This window comes from Vanacampus margaritifer, chromosome 1 (assembly GCF_051991255.1).
Source record: "Vanacampus margaritifer isolate UIUO_Vmar chromosome 1, RoL_Vmar_1.0, whole genome shotgun sequence".
Taxonomy (NCBI): Eukaryota; Metazoa; Chordata; class Actinopteri; order Syngnathiformes; family Syngnathidae; genus Vanacampus; species Vanacampus margaritifer.
This window is the reverse complement of record NC_135432.1, coordinates 54,898,298-54,912,568: the sequence shown is the minus strand read 5'-3', so window position 1 is coordinate 54,912,568 and position 14,271 is coordinate 54,898,298. Positions and strand designations below refer to the sequence as shown.

The 14,271-nt window shown below is 40.0% G+C and overlaps 1 protein-coding gene across 5 annotated transcripts in view; it reads left to right on the top strand.

Annotated features, from left to right (window-relative positions):
* Window positions 1-520: 520 nt before the first annotated feature.
* arid1b (AT-rich interactive domain 1B) overlaps window positions 521-14,271 on the top strand; it is a 239,131-nt gene continuing 225,380 nt past the window's right edge. For all 5 annotated transcript variants that reach the window (XM_077555274.1, XM_077555261.1, XM_077555252.1 and 2 more), the window contains exon 1: window positions 521-1,927. In XM_077555274.1, coding sequence (XP_077411400.1) covers window positions 782-1,927 — 1,146 coding nt within the window. In that variant the 5' untranslated portion in view covers window positions 521-781. The remainder of the gene's footprint in view (window positions 1,928-14,271) is intronic.

Here is a 14,271-nt window from a genome sequence, read left to right as displayed (position 1 = left end):
TCACCCTTTTATTTAATCTTATATATCCATTTTAGTTCATATGGGTGGATATTGTTACCAAATTGTATTGTCCTCTATGAGTGTTTGTAAATAAATAAGCTGATGATTACTAGGACCTGTGAGGTCCCCCCCACGGGCTGCCTTCACGTGCCTGACTAGAACTGTTTACACGAGTTATTGCAAATTTGGCAACATGTAGCCTAATAATTACAAAAATAATAATATATACAATTTGAAGTGGACTGTCATTTATAATTAGGCGAAAATTATTGTTTATCACACACATATATTACAGTTGGCTTTATTTACAAATTACTCTGGAGGTTTTTCATTGGGCGCCATCCAAATCTACACATTAAATAAACGCACGCCAAAGCAGCGTGAATGTCGAATCCACTCCGGGTTTTCCAAGTGCGTCGCGCTGGAGCCCTGGAGGCGGATAAACTGGTCGAGCCCGCTCTCTCTCTCTCTCTCTCTCTCATCTCATGCTGGGCCACAAGGGCTCGGAGAGACACGGCCACATATCACCAAGACCCGGGATGGAGAAGAGGCGGAGGGGAGAAGAAAAAGTTCAAACCTGGAAAGACCAACTTTCAACATGACGCTTCACTGACGCGCATTTTCACCACCACCGCTACGACGAGAGCACCGGAGCTAGATTAAAGTTTGTGAAAATATCCTTCACCTTCTTGTATCTTCTTCTATTTTATTTGCTGCCTGCGCGCGCAAGGCTGGCGGAAGGTCGCGGTCGCTGCGCGCTGAGATGTTGGAGTGAGTGAGCATGGCTGCGCAAGTGGCTCTCTCCAGAAATAACAACAAAACCAAGAAATTATCCAGCGGCTTGGGCACGGAGCTCAATTCGGGGAAATCCGGAGGAGGCGGCGGCGGCGGAGGAGGAGGAAACGTACAGCAGCGCAGCGGGCAGATGCTGGGGGCCGGAGATGGGACGCTGAATAATGTAGACCATCGCCGCCGAACGGAGACCGGCATGGTGCGTTCAACTCCCGCGGGTCACGGCAAGGATGGGAATAACCTCACATCGTCTAATTCCAACACCTCCTCCATGGAAACGGGACTGATTGCCAACCATAAACTGAAATGTGTCGGGAGCGGAGACCCCCCTCAGTCCCAGACACCGCAGCCGCAATTCGGCCAGTTTGCGCCGCATCCGCAGCGGCAGATGCACAGCAACAACAACGGACAAGGACCGCGAGGGGTCGTCGACCACCACGGCGGTAAGGAGAACCTTCTGGGGGGTCAAGTGGAGTCACAGCAGGTGCAAGGTAAAGGTGAGGGACATCCTAAATCCACAGAGGGGATGATGTCTTCAAGGTATGATCACGCCAACTTGGGGCCAACCAGCAACAATTCCGAGTACAACAACAACTATTATTCAACAAGGTCTTATGAGCAACATGGAGGGCAGCAGCAGCAAGGGATGGGGCTATCATCTGCACATAACACCATGGACAACTCCCATGAAGCAAGCTACCAGAACAGCCAATATAACCAATACCCTCCCTATAACCGGACACGGTACAGCGGCGGGACCTACAGCATGATGGGCCCCTCGGGATGCAGGCAACCTGAAAACTTGATGATGAGTAGCAACTCCTCAGCAAGCCACAGCAAGTCCACACTGGGATCTTCTTCCGGTGGCTTCCAAAGGTTCCCGGGACCAACTCAACAACAGCAGCATCCCTCAGGGGCCACGCCGACCCTCAACCAGCTGCTCACGTCACCAAGCCCCATGATGCGAGGCTACGGCGGGGCCTACCAAGACTACAGTGGATCCTCGACACAAATGGGGAAAGATGTGGGCCCCCAGTATGGAAACACCACAGCCCACGGCTGGGGAGGGCAGCCCAGGAACCATCCACATTCAATCAGTCCGGGCAATGGAGGGCAAGGCCTTGGGAGGAGTCAGGTAAGGTCATACAACCTTAACTACATATTTTATGTATACAGCTGTGGGTTTGCTGGGAATTTAAGCATTTTTTTCTGATTGGTGTTTTTATGTGTTCCTTGAATGTAAAAATTAGAGGTCGATCGATGTGACTTTTTTTTTTTAGGGCAGATATAGATACCAATTATTAGTAGTCAAGGAGGCCGATAACCGGTATTTGGAGCCTATACACACTTTCGCTAAAAAGGAAAATATTGGTGTCAAAATTAAAAAAGATAAACTCCTAACATTGTTGAAATGTTTTTAAAAATGTTTATTGAACAACTTTTCAGATTTGCAAAATGATGATTTTTTGAAATTTTATTTTAGACAATAAATCTGAAGAAAAGTTTGCAGAAGTTGTTTAATAAACACGTTTAAAAGCATTTCAAAGTTAAGAGTTTTTTATTTTTTATTTTTATTTTGACACCAACATTTTCCCTTTTATTGAACAACTTCTGCAAACTTTCCACAATGTTATTTTTTTTTTAAATCTTAGACAATAAATCTTAGATATCTTTGTTTTAAACGTTTGACTTTTTAAGACATGACAATGGCCTGTCTTAAAAAGTCAAACGTTTTTAGCTCCCTTTTGGATTTTACAGTAAATTAAGGTTTCCAAAATTTCAAAATAATCCAAATGTTAAATTAAAAACAAAACAAAAAGCAAAAAACTAAAAACAGAAGCTCCACAGAGTTCCCAGGATCAGCAGAATCTCTTATAAAGTTCACTGAAATTTAATAATTCAGTCAACACAAATTTAAAGTGAATGTTTTACTGGCCATTAGATTTACAAGGAAAGCTGATGCCAATATTTGTCAAAATGCTGATAATTGTCACTTATAATTGGCTCTAGTAAACATTATCTATCTAACATGATGAAAAATATTGGGGGGGCGTCAACAATCTTCATTTTAAGTGCACTAAACCTAAAACTGTGTCTAACAAATCTAATGCCCACTAATACAGTAATTAAAAATTAATTAAGAATAAATTACATTGTAAAATATTTAAAATGAGCTCAGCTATACTTTGCATGTGAAATACACAATAGCATCCTTATTAATACATGGCTGTTAAAAGATACAGGCAATATAATCAAATATTGTACAATGTAAAGGTGACTTTTAATCGGAACACTAATAAATTACCATCACTTATGTATAAAATGAATGAAAGTAGTGAGCAACAAACTAAGTGGACTAAGACTTTTGCAGGGTACTATATGTTTTTTGTAATGCGGTAGTGATCCCTACCACATGGCCACAGGGTAGATTGTGTTTAAACCACTCATCAAGCTATGTAAAACAGCTCCATAAAATATTAATTCACATTATATTCCTTATGAAATGCTGGAGTTGGTGTAACATTCCTCTCATCTTATGCAACTGAGCTGAAAATTCTAACAGACAATCCATCGCCTAAATCATGATCATTAATGTGAAGGTCCGTCCAAAATGTTATATTTGGAGGCCTGAAAGATTTGTCTCACATTTGTCACCAGTCTGTCATCAAGACAGATAGCACAAGGTGCAGGTGTGCCTTATGAAGCTAACGTGTGGCAGCCCAATCAAAAATGAGCATCTTGGTGTTGTGTTTTCAGTTTAATATACATATAGGAATTTGAGATATTTTTTTGAGTGTATTCTTCTTTTTTCTTCATCATCTGACTAATGTTGTGTTCCATAAAAATTATATTCACATCCCTGCAAGCTAGCGTCTATTCTTGGCTGCAGCTGGCTGTTGAATGCCTTGCTTTAGGGCACATCAGTGGAAAGAGTAGTGGGAGGAAAGTCAGGGGACCAAGTGTTTCGAAATAATTATTCCCTGGCCCCTCCCCCTTTTCCAGGCAAGAGCTGTCAACATAGTCTGCTCTCATCCCTGAGATCGTCACTCTTTTGGGGACATTGTGCTGAAATACTGCTTGTGTAAGCAGTGTGGGGACCTCCCCATGAGATGTTAATTTTTTTTTTAACCCTAGAATTGTTTTAGATGCGCTAAATTATGCGCACTACTTAATGACACATCTGGACAACTGCAGGGCGAAAGGGGTTAAATGCAGCGTAAACTGAAAAAAAAACCCTACGGTTTTAATAGAAGTCAATTGTTGGATGTGAGGAAAAATAATTTGTTAAACTGATTGAACTGTGCATAAATAGGATGGTGACAAGAAATGATAACATTTAGATAACTACAATAACAGTATCTGACTCAGTTCATACATAATGAAGCCCAGACAGTGCATCAGTCTGCTCTATTTTACTGCTTTGTTCAGTTGTGTTGTGATCTTGAATGCGTATTATTCCACCCATCCAGCCCCCTAAAAACAAATCTAGCCTTTTCTGTCTGGACAACATTTGAGCAGCATTTTCACGCCACAAAAGCCGCATGTTTAATTCATATTTGGAGCGCCAACAACTGTTCTTGTGCGCTCTGACGAGCAGTGTGAGAATGGCGAGCGGCGTTGTGCATAATAGCGCATCCAAATTGGCCCCGTGATTCGACTGTGCTTCACTTCAGAGTGTGTTTGGTTGGAGCACGCCTCTGTCACCTGTTGGCACATTTTCCCCTCTTTCAAATTTAATTTCCCTCCTCACTGCTTCTCTTCAGGAGGGAGCAGTGAGCGAATCCACTGCGCCTCATTTACACTTTTATTCCCCCCTCCCTCCATGACACATACTCACATACACCTTTCTCACTTGTCTGGTCAATCACCAAAATGAAGACAGGGCTTTACCACTTGTTTGTGTAGCAGTAGCAGTAGGTCAATCTAGAAGAAGAAAAGATTTCACAACCTTCCACCGTGACTATAAATAGTGTCATTTATAGTAGAAGTGATGCACGAAGTACACTTCTGCAAAAAAGTGTATATATGCCTATAGAAGAAACATAGATTACTGTATATAGAAATTTATTAACATTGTTTTTTTTGTCTCTTGCCCCCTTTCTTTTCATCCCTGTTAACTATTTTTCCATGGTTTGTTCACTGCACTTCATATCTCCCGCTCTGTTCTGTGTGTGCGCTAATACTCGCTGCGCACGCTCTGGCAATGAGAGCACCACTGCCACCTACTGTAGTGGATGTGCAATTACACTTTATTCTAGTTATACAGTGAAAAACAGCACGTTACCTGGCGTCACACAAGGTGTAACCAGCTGGGAGGGGCTCAAGCTCTAGTATAAAAAGGTGATCACTAGCTAGCTAGACTCGTGGTGAAGTTGTCTTCCTGCGACACATTGTACCCCGATTTCGTACGCAAGTTGTAACACAAAATATCCCTAACCTGTGTCAGGTCAGAATTACAATAAATATTTATAATTACCCTATGCCATGGATATAAAATATCAGTTGTTTTTCTATAGGAAGAAAAAAAACTGTATATTACCAACACAAGCTGCATTTGAGGGGTGAAAAAAATACATATCTAAGCAGCTTATGAACACAAGCTAAATATTAGCTGGTTATTTGCATTTGTTTGTCGACCCACTTATTTAGTTTCAGTTTAACTTGTTGGCATTAGACACATTTTACTTACCTGATTCTGACTTCAATGTGGTACGTGGCTGAGGAGTCACATGAAGCAGGAAGGTCAAAAACTGGGCACTCTATATACTGTACTCTATTCCTTTTATCTGGAGGTGTTTTATCATATTTTATGGCACTTGTGAGCTTGATGCTCATTCACACTTCCTGCTATTTCTTCTTCATTCATGCCTGGTAACGTGTGTACAGTCTTGTTGTCATTTCCTCTTGGTCCTTCTTTGTTTGTGTTTGGTGACTTCCACGCACCGAACTAGGCATCAAAATCCTCTGAAACTGTGGTGGGCAAACTTGGTCCTCGAGGGCCGAAGTCCTGCAGGTTTGGGATGTTTCCTTTCTCCAAAACAACTGGTATGATTAGCTCATCAGCAAGCTCTGCATAAGCCTGATAATGATCCTCTTGATTGGAATCAGCTTGTGTTAAAAGAGGGAAACGTAAAAAATCTGCAGGAGTTCGCCCCTCGAGGACCGAGTTTGCCCACCCCTGCTCTAACCCCTTATTCACTGTATAGTCCCTCACTATATACATAGTAGCCAACAACAACAAAAAGAAAGCATTGGACCCCGCATGGGACCCCAACTTCATCAACCAGTTTAATTCTGACGTCACTCGACAATGGCCAACCACGTAGCGACAAAGACCGTGAATGCCAAAACATAATTTGCACAATTATAAACACATGTATTAGAACATTATAATTTTTTTTTTAATTCAGCCATCTTTGTTGTTTACACGCTTGAAGGTTAGAATTAGGAGATTCCAAGTGGGTTATGTCCGACATCCCACCTTCCTGGAATGCAGCATTAATGCAAACAAATTGATGAGACAACAAGGTACACCTGGACAGTCGTTGGCTGGAGCTGATTGGTTGACATAAAGGCCCGATGATAACAGGTGTAAACAAGAACCTAACGAGCAAGGCAAGACATGAAAGCACGGGTAGCGAGACAGAAGAAGAAAAAACAGAATAAAAAAAAAGTCGATAAAAAAAAAAGATCATTACAAAAGGGTTTGCTGTATGTTTTTCTTTTTTTTTAACTACCTGTCTCAATTACCCAGGTTATAGTTTGTGTTGCCTGAATGCCAAATCCAGTTTTTTTCTGTGAGCCATATGTACATAGTAATGCAAGAGCAGCTGTGCCGGCCTAATGACTTATTAAAGTTGAAGTCATAAATGATATAGAGTTTCCTGTGTCATCCTACATGTGCAACACAGATCTGTCTGTTATCCACTAAACTGAACAGACACACAACACACAGAGCACAATAACAGTAATTAGTGTATAATAATGAGTACGTTGGAAACTGTTGTTACTCAGATCATTATAGCAATAACGTGATCTGGTAAAAGAAAAATGAAAGGGCATTTCCAGTTTCGACTCATTTCCACTATTGTGCTCCATGTTTTTGCGTTTGTTGTTTTGGTATTTTCGGAGCATATCAAAGGCAAGAACATTCCCATCCTCGGTCGTGCTGCGCTTACCTTGAAATGATCCCTACTTGCGTTCCTTTCCACTGCATACTGTTTACATTTCTCTCTTATGAATTATTAGTGTGATACGAACAAAGACTTTATAATGGGAGCAATGCATCAATGTCACATTGTATTATGCGCCGATCGCAGGGAGCCTCGTGCATAGTGATGGGCCTAAACGTGGCTGCCGCCATTAAATTCCTGCAACATTTTCCAAGTGTTTTCTCTCCATCCCGCGACCTGATGCACCTTTGTCAGCACGTAGCAGTCCCATCTCATTCCCGCCCCTTTCCCCATCCATCCTGCCCCAGTCCGCTCCTGTCAATCATTTGTTTATGTTGTTTTGCGTCTTGGCTAGCAAGCACAGTGCTGATTAGCAACACCAGAGTGAATTTTTAATTTGCTCTGTTCCGTCCGATAAGGGCCCTGCTCGGCGGTTTTCATCCTCCGCAGATGAAACACACGGCCTGCCGAGGTAATTGGCAAGCTGGGGTTATTCCTTGGCTGCGTATTCTTTCCACGGAATACCAATTCATCTTTTTACTAAATACTAAGCGTTAAGTATAGAATCGAATAACACGGTGGCATCATGAGGTACGTACTGTACTAACGTGTATAATATTAGGTGGCTAATTAAATAGTTGTGTTTTTTAATGGCTTGCCCAACTGTCATTTTAATGTAATCTTATTTCTCTCTCATCAGGATTGAGCAAAGCAGTCCAAGCGAAACTTTATTTGGCAAATTACATTCCATTTGGGTACATTTAAGCTCTCTAGTGGCTTTTTTAGTTTGATTTGATTGTGACATCAACGTTAATTTGGGCAGTTTGGGATTAGTGCAGGTAGACTTCACACAACCTGACAATTTATTAGCATACCGGTGTCCCATCAAATCAATATTATTTGACTTTTTAAATGCTGTTTAGATCCCCCAAAAATATTGAAGTCCTTCAAGGTATGTTTAGTAAATTTGTACCACAAAATGCAAGGATGGACCAATATGGATTTTTTTTAGGCTGATGTCGATGACAGTTTTTGGCAGGAAAAAAATCTGATTAATGACAAATCAGCCGATTAATATAAAAAAATAATGCATAAATATTTTAATAATAATTTAAAGAACTTTATAATCATAATTTCATTATTTTTCCCCCTCCAATGCATTTCAATGGGTGTCAATTATATGCATGTAATTCCTGGCAAGTAGCGGGTATCAACTGTATATAATATATCTATACATATATAATAGTGTATATTGTTAAAAACTTTCCTTCGCTTCCCAGAATGCATTGTGCGGCCCAACACATTTAATTGATGAAATTATAAAATACATTAATCCTTCTCATATGTTGAATGTGTGTCATATTTAACATATTTTTGTTAGATTTATGTTGCATTATGTTTTTATTATATTTTCCATTTTTTAAACAAAGTGTTCAAAATAGTATCATCCAGGTCAATTCCTTACACAACTTGCATTAAGATTTTCTTTGTTTTGAATCACAGGTCCATAGAATGACCTTTAGACAACAAAATGTCATTATATATACATTTAAGGATATAGGGTTATTGTATAGATTTGTGTGAAAAATAATTAAACCCTTGTCACAAGCGCTGTAAATGAAAAAATAATTGGCAAACATGACGGGCTGTAATTGGCCCCTTTAGTCGGTCAAGCCACGATGTTGCCAAATGTTTGTTGTCCTGTTTTACACATACATGTAAAAAAAAGTTTTCTTCTCCTGTTTGAAATACTTCCACGGTTTGCAATTTGCACTCGCAGACGAGGAGGGAGGCGCAGCTGCTGTAGAGGAAGGCTGAAGCAAGGCCGCAGATGTAAGAATGTAGGCGATATTTGAAGTGAGTCACACGGAAGGCTGCTGACTTCTGAGAAATGTTCCGGGCTCAGTTTAGACCGAGAGAGGGAATCAGTAACAGAACTCAGGCAAATGTCAACTTAGTTAAAATCTTCTCTCCCACTGGAGCTCAGGAGGCTTGTGAACAATGAGGAGCGGAGGGGAAAGTGTTGGGTCTCCTTCACACAACAGTAATTTAAATGGCTTCTATCCATTTAGTAGCGTACACGTGTGCTTGTGCTATGGCGGCGCCCCCACCTCCCTCCCACCCTGCCATAGCCTCCACCCTGACCTTCACATATGCTAATTAGCCATGTGGAGTGGGCTGAAGGGAAGGACCCTCATCTCCCCCCTCCATCCCACAGGGCAAATAATATTTCTTTCTTGTCCTCCCGCGTGGGCTTATTTGTGTATTTGCAAAAGAAGTCTTTTAGAAACAGATGGTGCTCTTTACAGATAGCTTTCAATTTTGCAGGCGTGTTTTTTCACCCCTATTTTTGTTCCGTCAGTGTTTCCCGTTTCTTTTCATGTGTCCTGGGTTCTCAGTTTGCAAGCTGTCTCCCAAGGGACCTGCAGTCAGTTCAGAGGTATTTAGACAGCCTGCATCTCCCACTGAATATTTATATACCTTACTCAACACATCTGTGGACTATTGTGCTGCCATCTTTGCTTTAATACTGCTTCCTTTTACATGCTCTTTAACCACCCGTGTTGATATAAGAACCTTTGTTGGAATTGCAAGAATTCATAAAAAAAAAGAAGAAAAAAATCGGGCATTTTCTTAGAACCCGCAAGGATGTTTTATTATTCAATGAAAATTTACTGCAGATAGTTACGTTTTTATATTAATATATATTTATTTTTAATGTTAATGTTGGCACTTTGGGTCATATTTTTCATATCTTCATAAAAAAAGGGAAGAGTAACCAAAAGTAGACAACATTTTAGACAAGCTAAAAGCAGGTCTAAGTTTTGGCGCATGTGATGTAAAATGTTTTTTTTTTTTGTATACCCTTCAATATAGAGTACTATAAGTTTGCTGTTAAACCTATTTTTAATAGGCTGCGAGGAAAACAACATCACACACCACTTCGCACGTGTAAGCCTCCTGTTTCTCAGAACTACACAGGGCGCTGCTGCTGCTGTTTGGTTTGAGGTGATTCTAATCAGTGCTGGCATGATGGGATTGCATGCTCAATAAAAAAAAAAAATATATATATCAAGCCAAACTGTACTAGCAAGGACTGTCTGTTTTGTGTGAGGCACAGTGAGACAAACACAGAAAAAAAAGGATGGGACTGAAGATAAACTGAACTTCTTTTAATGAGTTTTGTCTGCTTCTTTGGGTTGTTTCTCTTCAAAGTCCCACTTTTTTTTTAAATTTGTTTCTGTCACTGTTTGTTTTCTGTGAAGCAAATAAATACAGACTCGTAGACACACAGCTCTTGTGTGTTGACTGGTTCAACGCATTGTCCTGTTCTGTTGACCACTTCAGTGTGTAGGTGTGTTAATAAGGGAACAATGCTTGTGCATGAACACACTATAAGCAAAGCAAAGCCGTCATTTGAATGGCGGCGAATGGAGTGCTGAAAGTGTTTGCGCAACTGCACACCTTAAAGCTTGCAAGCATTGTTTAAAGTGACAAAACAACAGATGCTCTTGGTGCCATTTTTAACTGTCCTAATGGAGTTTATAGGCAAAAAAAGAAAACACCATGGCAAAGCTCAAGAAGACGGAAGTGTACGCTTGTAAAGAAAGATCCAAACGGACGTATAAGAGGCTAAAATAGATTTTTTTTTTCACATTTATTTTATCAATATCCTAAAAACCAAGGGAGCAGATAGAAGCATCACAAAGCTTGCTAGCGGATGTACGTGTAACCAAACTAATGGCGTGACAATCATCTAAGAACCTGCTTCTAGCCCCAATTGAACCCTTCAGTCAAGAAAGCTCGTACCCATCTCTTGATCTCGTCCCGGTGTTGTGTCCTCGGTCCAACTCCCGTTAAATTGCACACATTCAGTCAAATAATAAGCACTTAAATAGGCTTAACTGTACGTGTCCCGGAAGAGGGTAGTTAGTAACGACATGCTATGCGTGTTTAAAATAGATTCAATAAAAAACATCAACTTTCCAATGGTTGAAATGGTCCAAATCAGCGCTTCTCCCCGTTAGACTCCATTAAACTCCTTTTTAATGACAAGTTGGTAGCAGGCTACCATAATGCACCGCGCTGCCGGGATGCGCACTGCGCTTATAGCCACAGGTCGCAGCAGGATGCTAGTAATCATTTCAGAGTGCAGTTCAAAAATGTACTGTATATCCCAATACAAATCATTTTAGTTACTGATAACGGTGTATAACCTGATATAGTATTTTTCCTTAAAATTACATAAAATAATGCTAATTTTCTGGATTTTTTCCTCCAATTAAAAAAAAAATCATTATAGATCACATACAATGAAAAAAAAGATGAATACAAATTTGTCATACCAAAATACAGATATCTTCTTCTTATATCACTTTTCAAGTAATGCAGTAAAGTGCAACTACAGTAATTCAAATAAAAACAACGCGGTGCTTCCAGTAACATTCAAGTATGCCTCTCATTTACTTAGTAAGTGCTAATAAATAAACTGTTTCAGATTTTGAGTTATAGTAAAACAAGATTGTTAGCTTGTCCTTGTAGCCTACTGAGCAGTTTTGCTAGCCATGCTAGTCTTAGATTAGATTAGCAATTAGCATCGCTTCTCCTTCTTTAATGCCATCCTTTACTTATCAGAACAAAAGTGTAGCTTATTTGCCGCCACAGAGGTGATGATTACTGATTTGGGAGCGACTTCGTAATGTGTTTAGCCACAGTAGTAGCCAGATGTAGCTCTTTGCTACTTGTAGCTAGCTGGTGCAGCATATGTAGCTCCAAGATACTCATGCAGACTACCGGTGCGTTGCTCCACTTTAACGCGTGTGCGGCGAGCCCGGGTGAGCTTTTTGAACTGTTGATTCTCAATTTTGTGATTCATTGTGTTTCGATGTGACGTATAATGCTAATTTTTCCTCGCAAAACCACTTATTTCAAACCTTGGAAAATTAGGAGCAACATATAAAAGTAGTATGTAAATAAGCGATGAATAAAAATATAGTCCTATGAATGGATACTGTTTAAAAGTACATAGATGATGCCATGATGGCTCTCTATACCGGGAAGAAAAAAATGCAGATGATCGCCAGCATTTTAGTGGAGGAAAAGGAACTACAGCATTTCCTCAATAGAAATCTAACAATTGATGCACTACAGATGGAAAAGATCTTTCTGCTAAATTTGGTGCAAGCATCTCTCTTATATACAAAGTGGTACCTGATTTTCTACTCTGTACACATACACAGAGTCAACATACATTTGTGGAGATTCATTAGTAGATGACACGCTGCAGATGAGAGGACGAGGTCATTTTGCTGCTGATGTTTTGGGATTGATGTCCAAAATAGCTTTTAAAATGGCAGCAATTCTCTCCTTTCCTCACATTCGGCAGTTCCTTGATATGGCTCGACTTGCGTTCCACATTCCAGACACTCCTTCAGCTGAAACCGGATGAACTGGATTTGATATCGACAACTCAGCTGAACTTTATTCCGAAGTGTGTAATGTCTTATTGCTCCATGATGTTAATTCGTCTGAAGAATGTCAATACTGTTTTGGATGAGCATATGTTGTGCACACTCTGCTGTGTGTCTGTGTGTGCCGGCGCGTCTCTTAGTGCACACACTCGCATGTGTGTGTCCCTCTTTTCAATGAACATCCATAGTTCATGTTGGCTAAACATGCAAAGGTTACTGTAATGTCAGACGCATGCCAGAGGGGAGTGTGGAATACCACATTACCATAATCCATAGACAACTGTCCCATTTACAAAGCTTGCTGCGCAGGGCTGACCAGTGCTGCACTGCAGGAGCACATGGTTGCGTGTATTTGCTCTCTGCATGAGACTGGAGTGAGAAACTTCCTATTTCACTTGGATATATTTTGACTTGAGCAACACTTAGATTTATTTGTGTTGTTTTTGTCTTACATTTTTAGGGCTGTGGATTTATGCAAAGTATTATTGTATATTTTTGTGCTGGTATCGTATAGTTTTAAGTATTTTATTTCCCATCAATTTGTATAATATATATTAAAAACCATATTGTAATCCCCCATCATTGAGTCTAGGTGCTCAATGGAAATTTTTTAAATTATATTTTTTTGTAGAAACACGGAAGATTGTTTCCAGACATTGCAAATATGGTTTTCAAATTCAAATTAAAAAATAAATAAAAATAAATCCCAACCCTAATATACGGATATATGAGTATAATGGATTTTAACTTCATTATATTTAATCGTAGCATTATTTATGTAAAACTATTATCCTTGCTTTTCTGTGATGGTTGACTTTATTAATATTCATACAATCACTGAGAAGGAAATTATTGCAATGTTAACAAAAGTGGTAACAAATCCTGGATCTGTACCAAAATGTAATAAGCTCTTCATTGGCCCATGCTCCACCTGACTGTAAAGTTTAGTGGAGCGCAATCCTGCAAACTAACAGAAATTGTAATGAAAAAAATATATAAATATATTGTCTAGTTAAAAAATAAATAACAAAGACATTTCTCTGTATAATTTGCTCTTTGGGAATCACAAGCTTTACTGAAATCACTAAATTGCAGCATTTAGTGTTAATTATGCGTTTTATGGTACTTGAAGTTGATAATGCTTATGTTGCCCTCTTACCTGCTCTGCAAAAATGGTTCTTGGTAGGGGGAATAATTCTTTAGATATTTGTGTGCTATAATGGAAACTACATTTTATATTCACATAGCATTTCTCTCTGCTGAAGCTGTCTTGTTTTGAGATATTGACGGTTTGGACTTGCCTAACACGTTTTGTAAAGCTTCTCTGGAAATTCCCTCTGCGTGTTGTGGTTTGCATTGAACAACGCAGACCGCCACGGATCGCGATCATCGCTCATCTTTTCACTCTCTGGGTTTATTTTGAGTCTCATCCATCCTTTGTGTTCATCTGCAGTTGTGTCCAAGTTGCTGTGTTTTTGCCTGTTTTTGCTAGTTGCGGTTGACCTTGACTTGACTGCAGTGTCTACTCATTAAGTAGTAAAGATGAATGATTCTATTATGGGGGGAGTAGACGATTAGTGGTAATTAAGAGTGGAGAGGGTGAGGCACGCTGGAGGGCACCCTGACACCAACTCTGGAAGGGGCAGAGGGGAGCACAGGCTGTGTGTGCAGAAAAGATTTAAGGCAAGAAAAGTGTCTGTAGTTGGGATTTAGGGTATTTGCGTATTACAGCGCAACAAGGTAATAGTTTGTCACCACAAAATGTTGATGCCCTTTCTAGAGTTGTATTCCAATTTGGAATTACCAACATTCACTTTGGTCTGCGTGTATCAGTG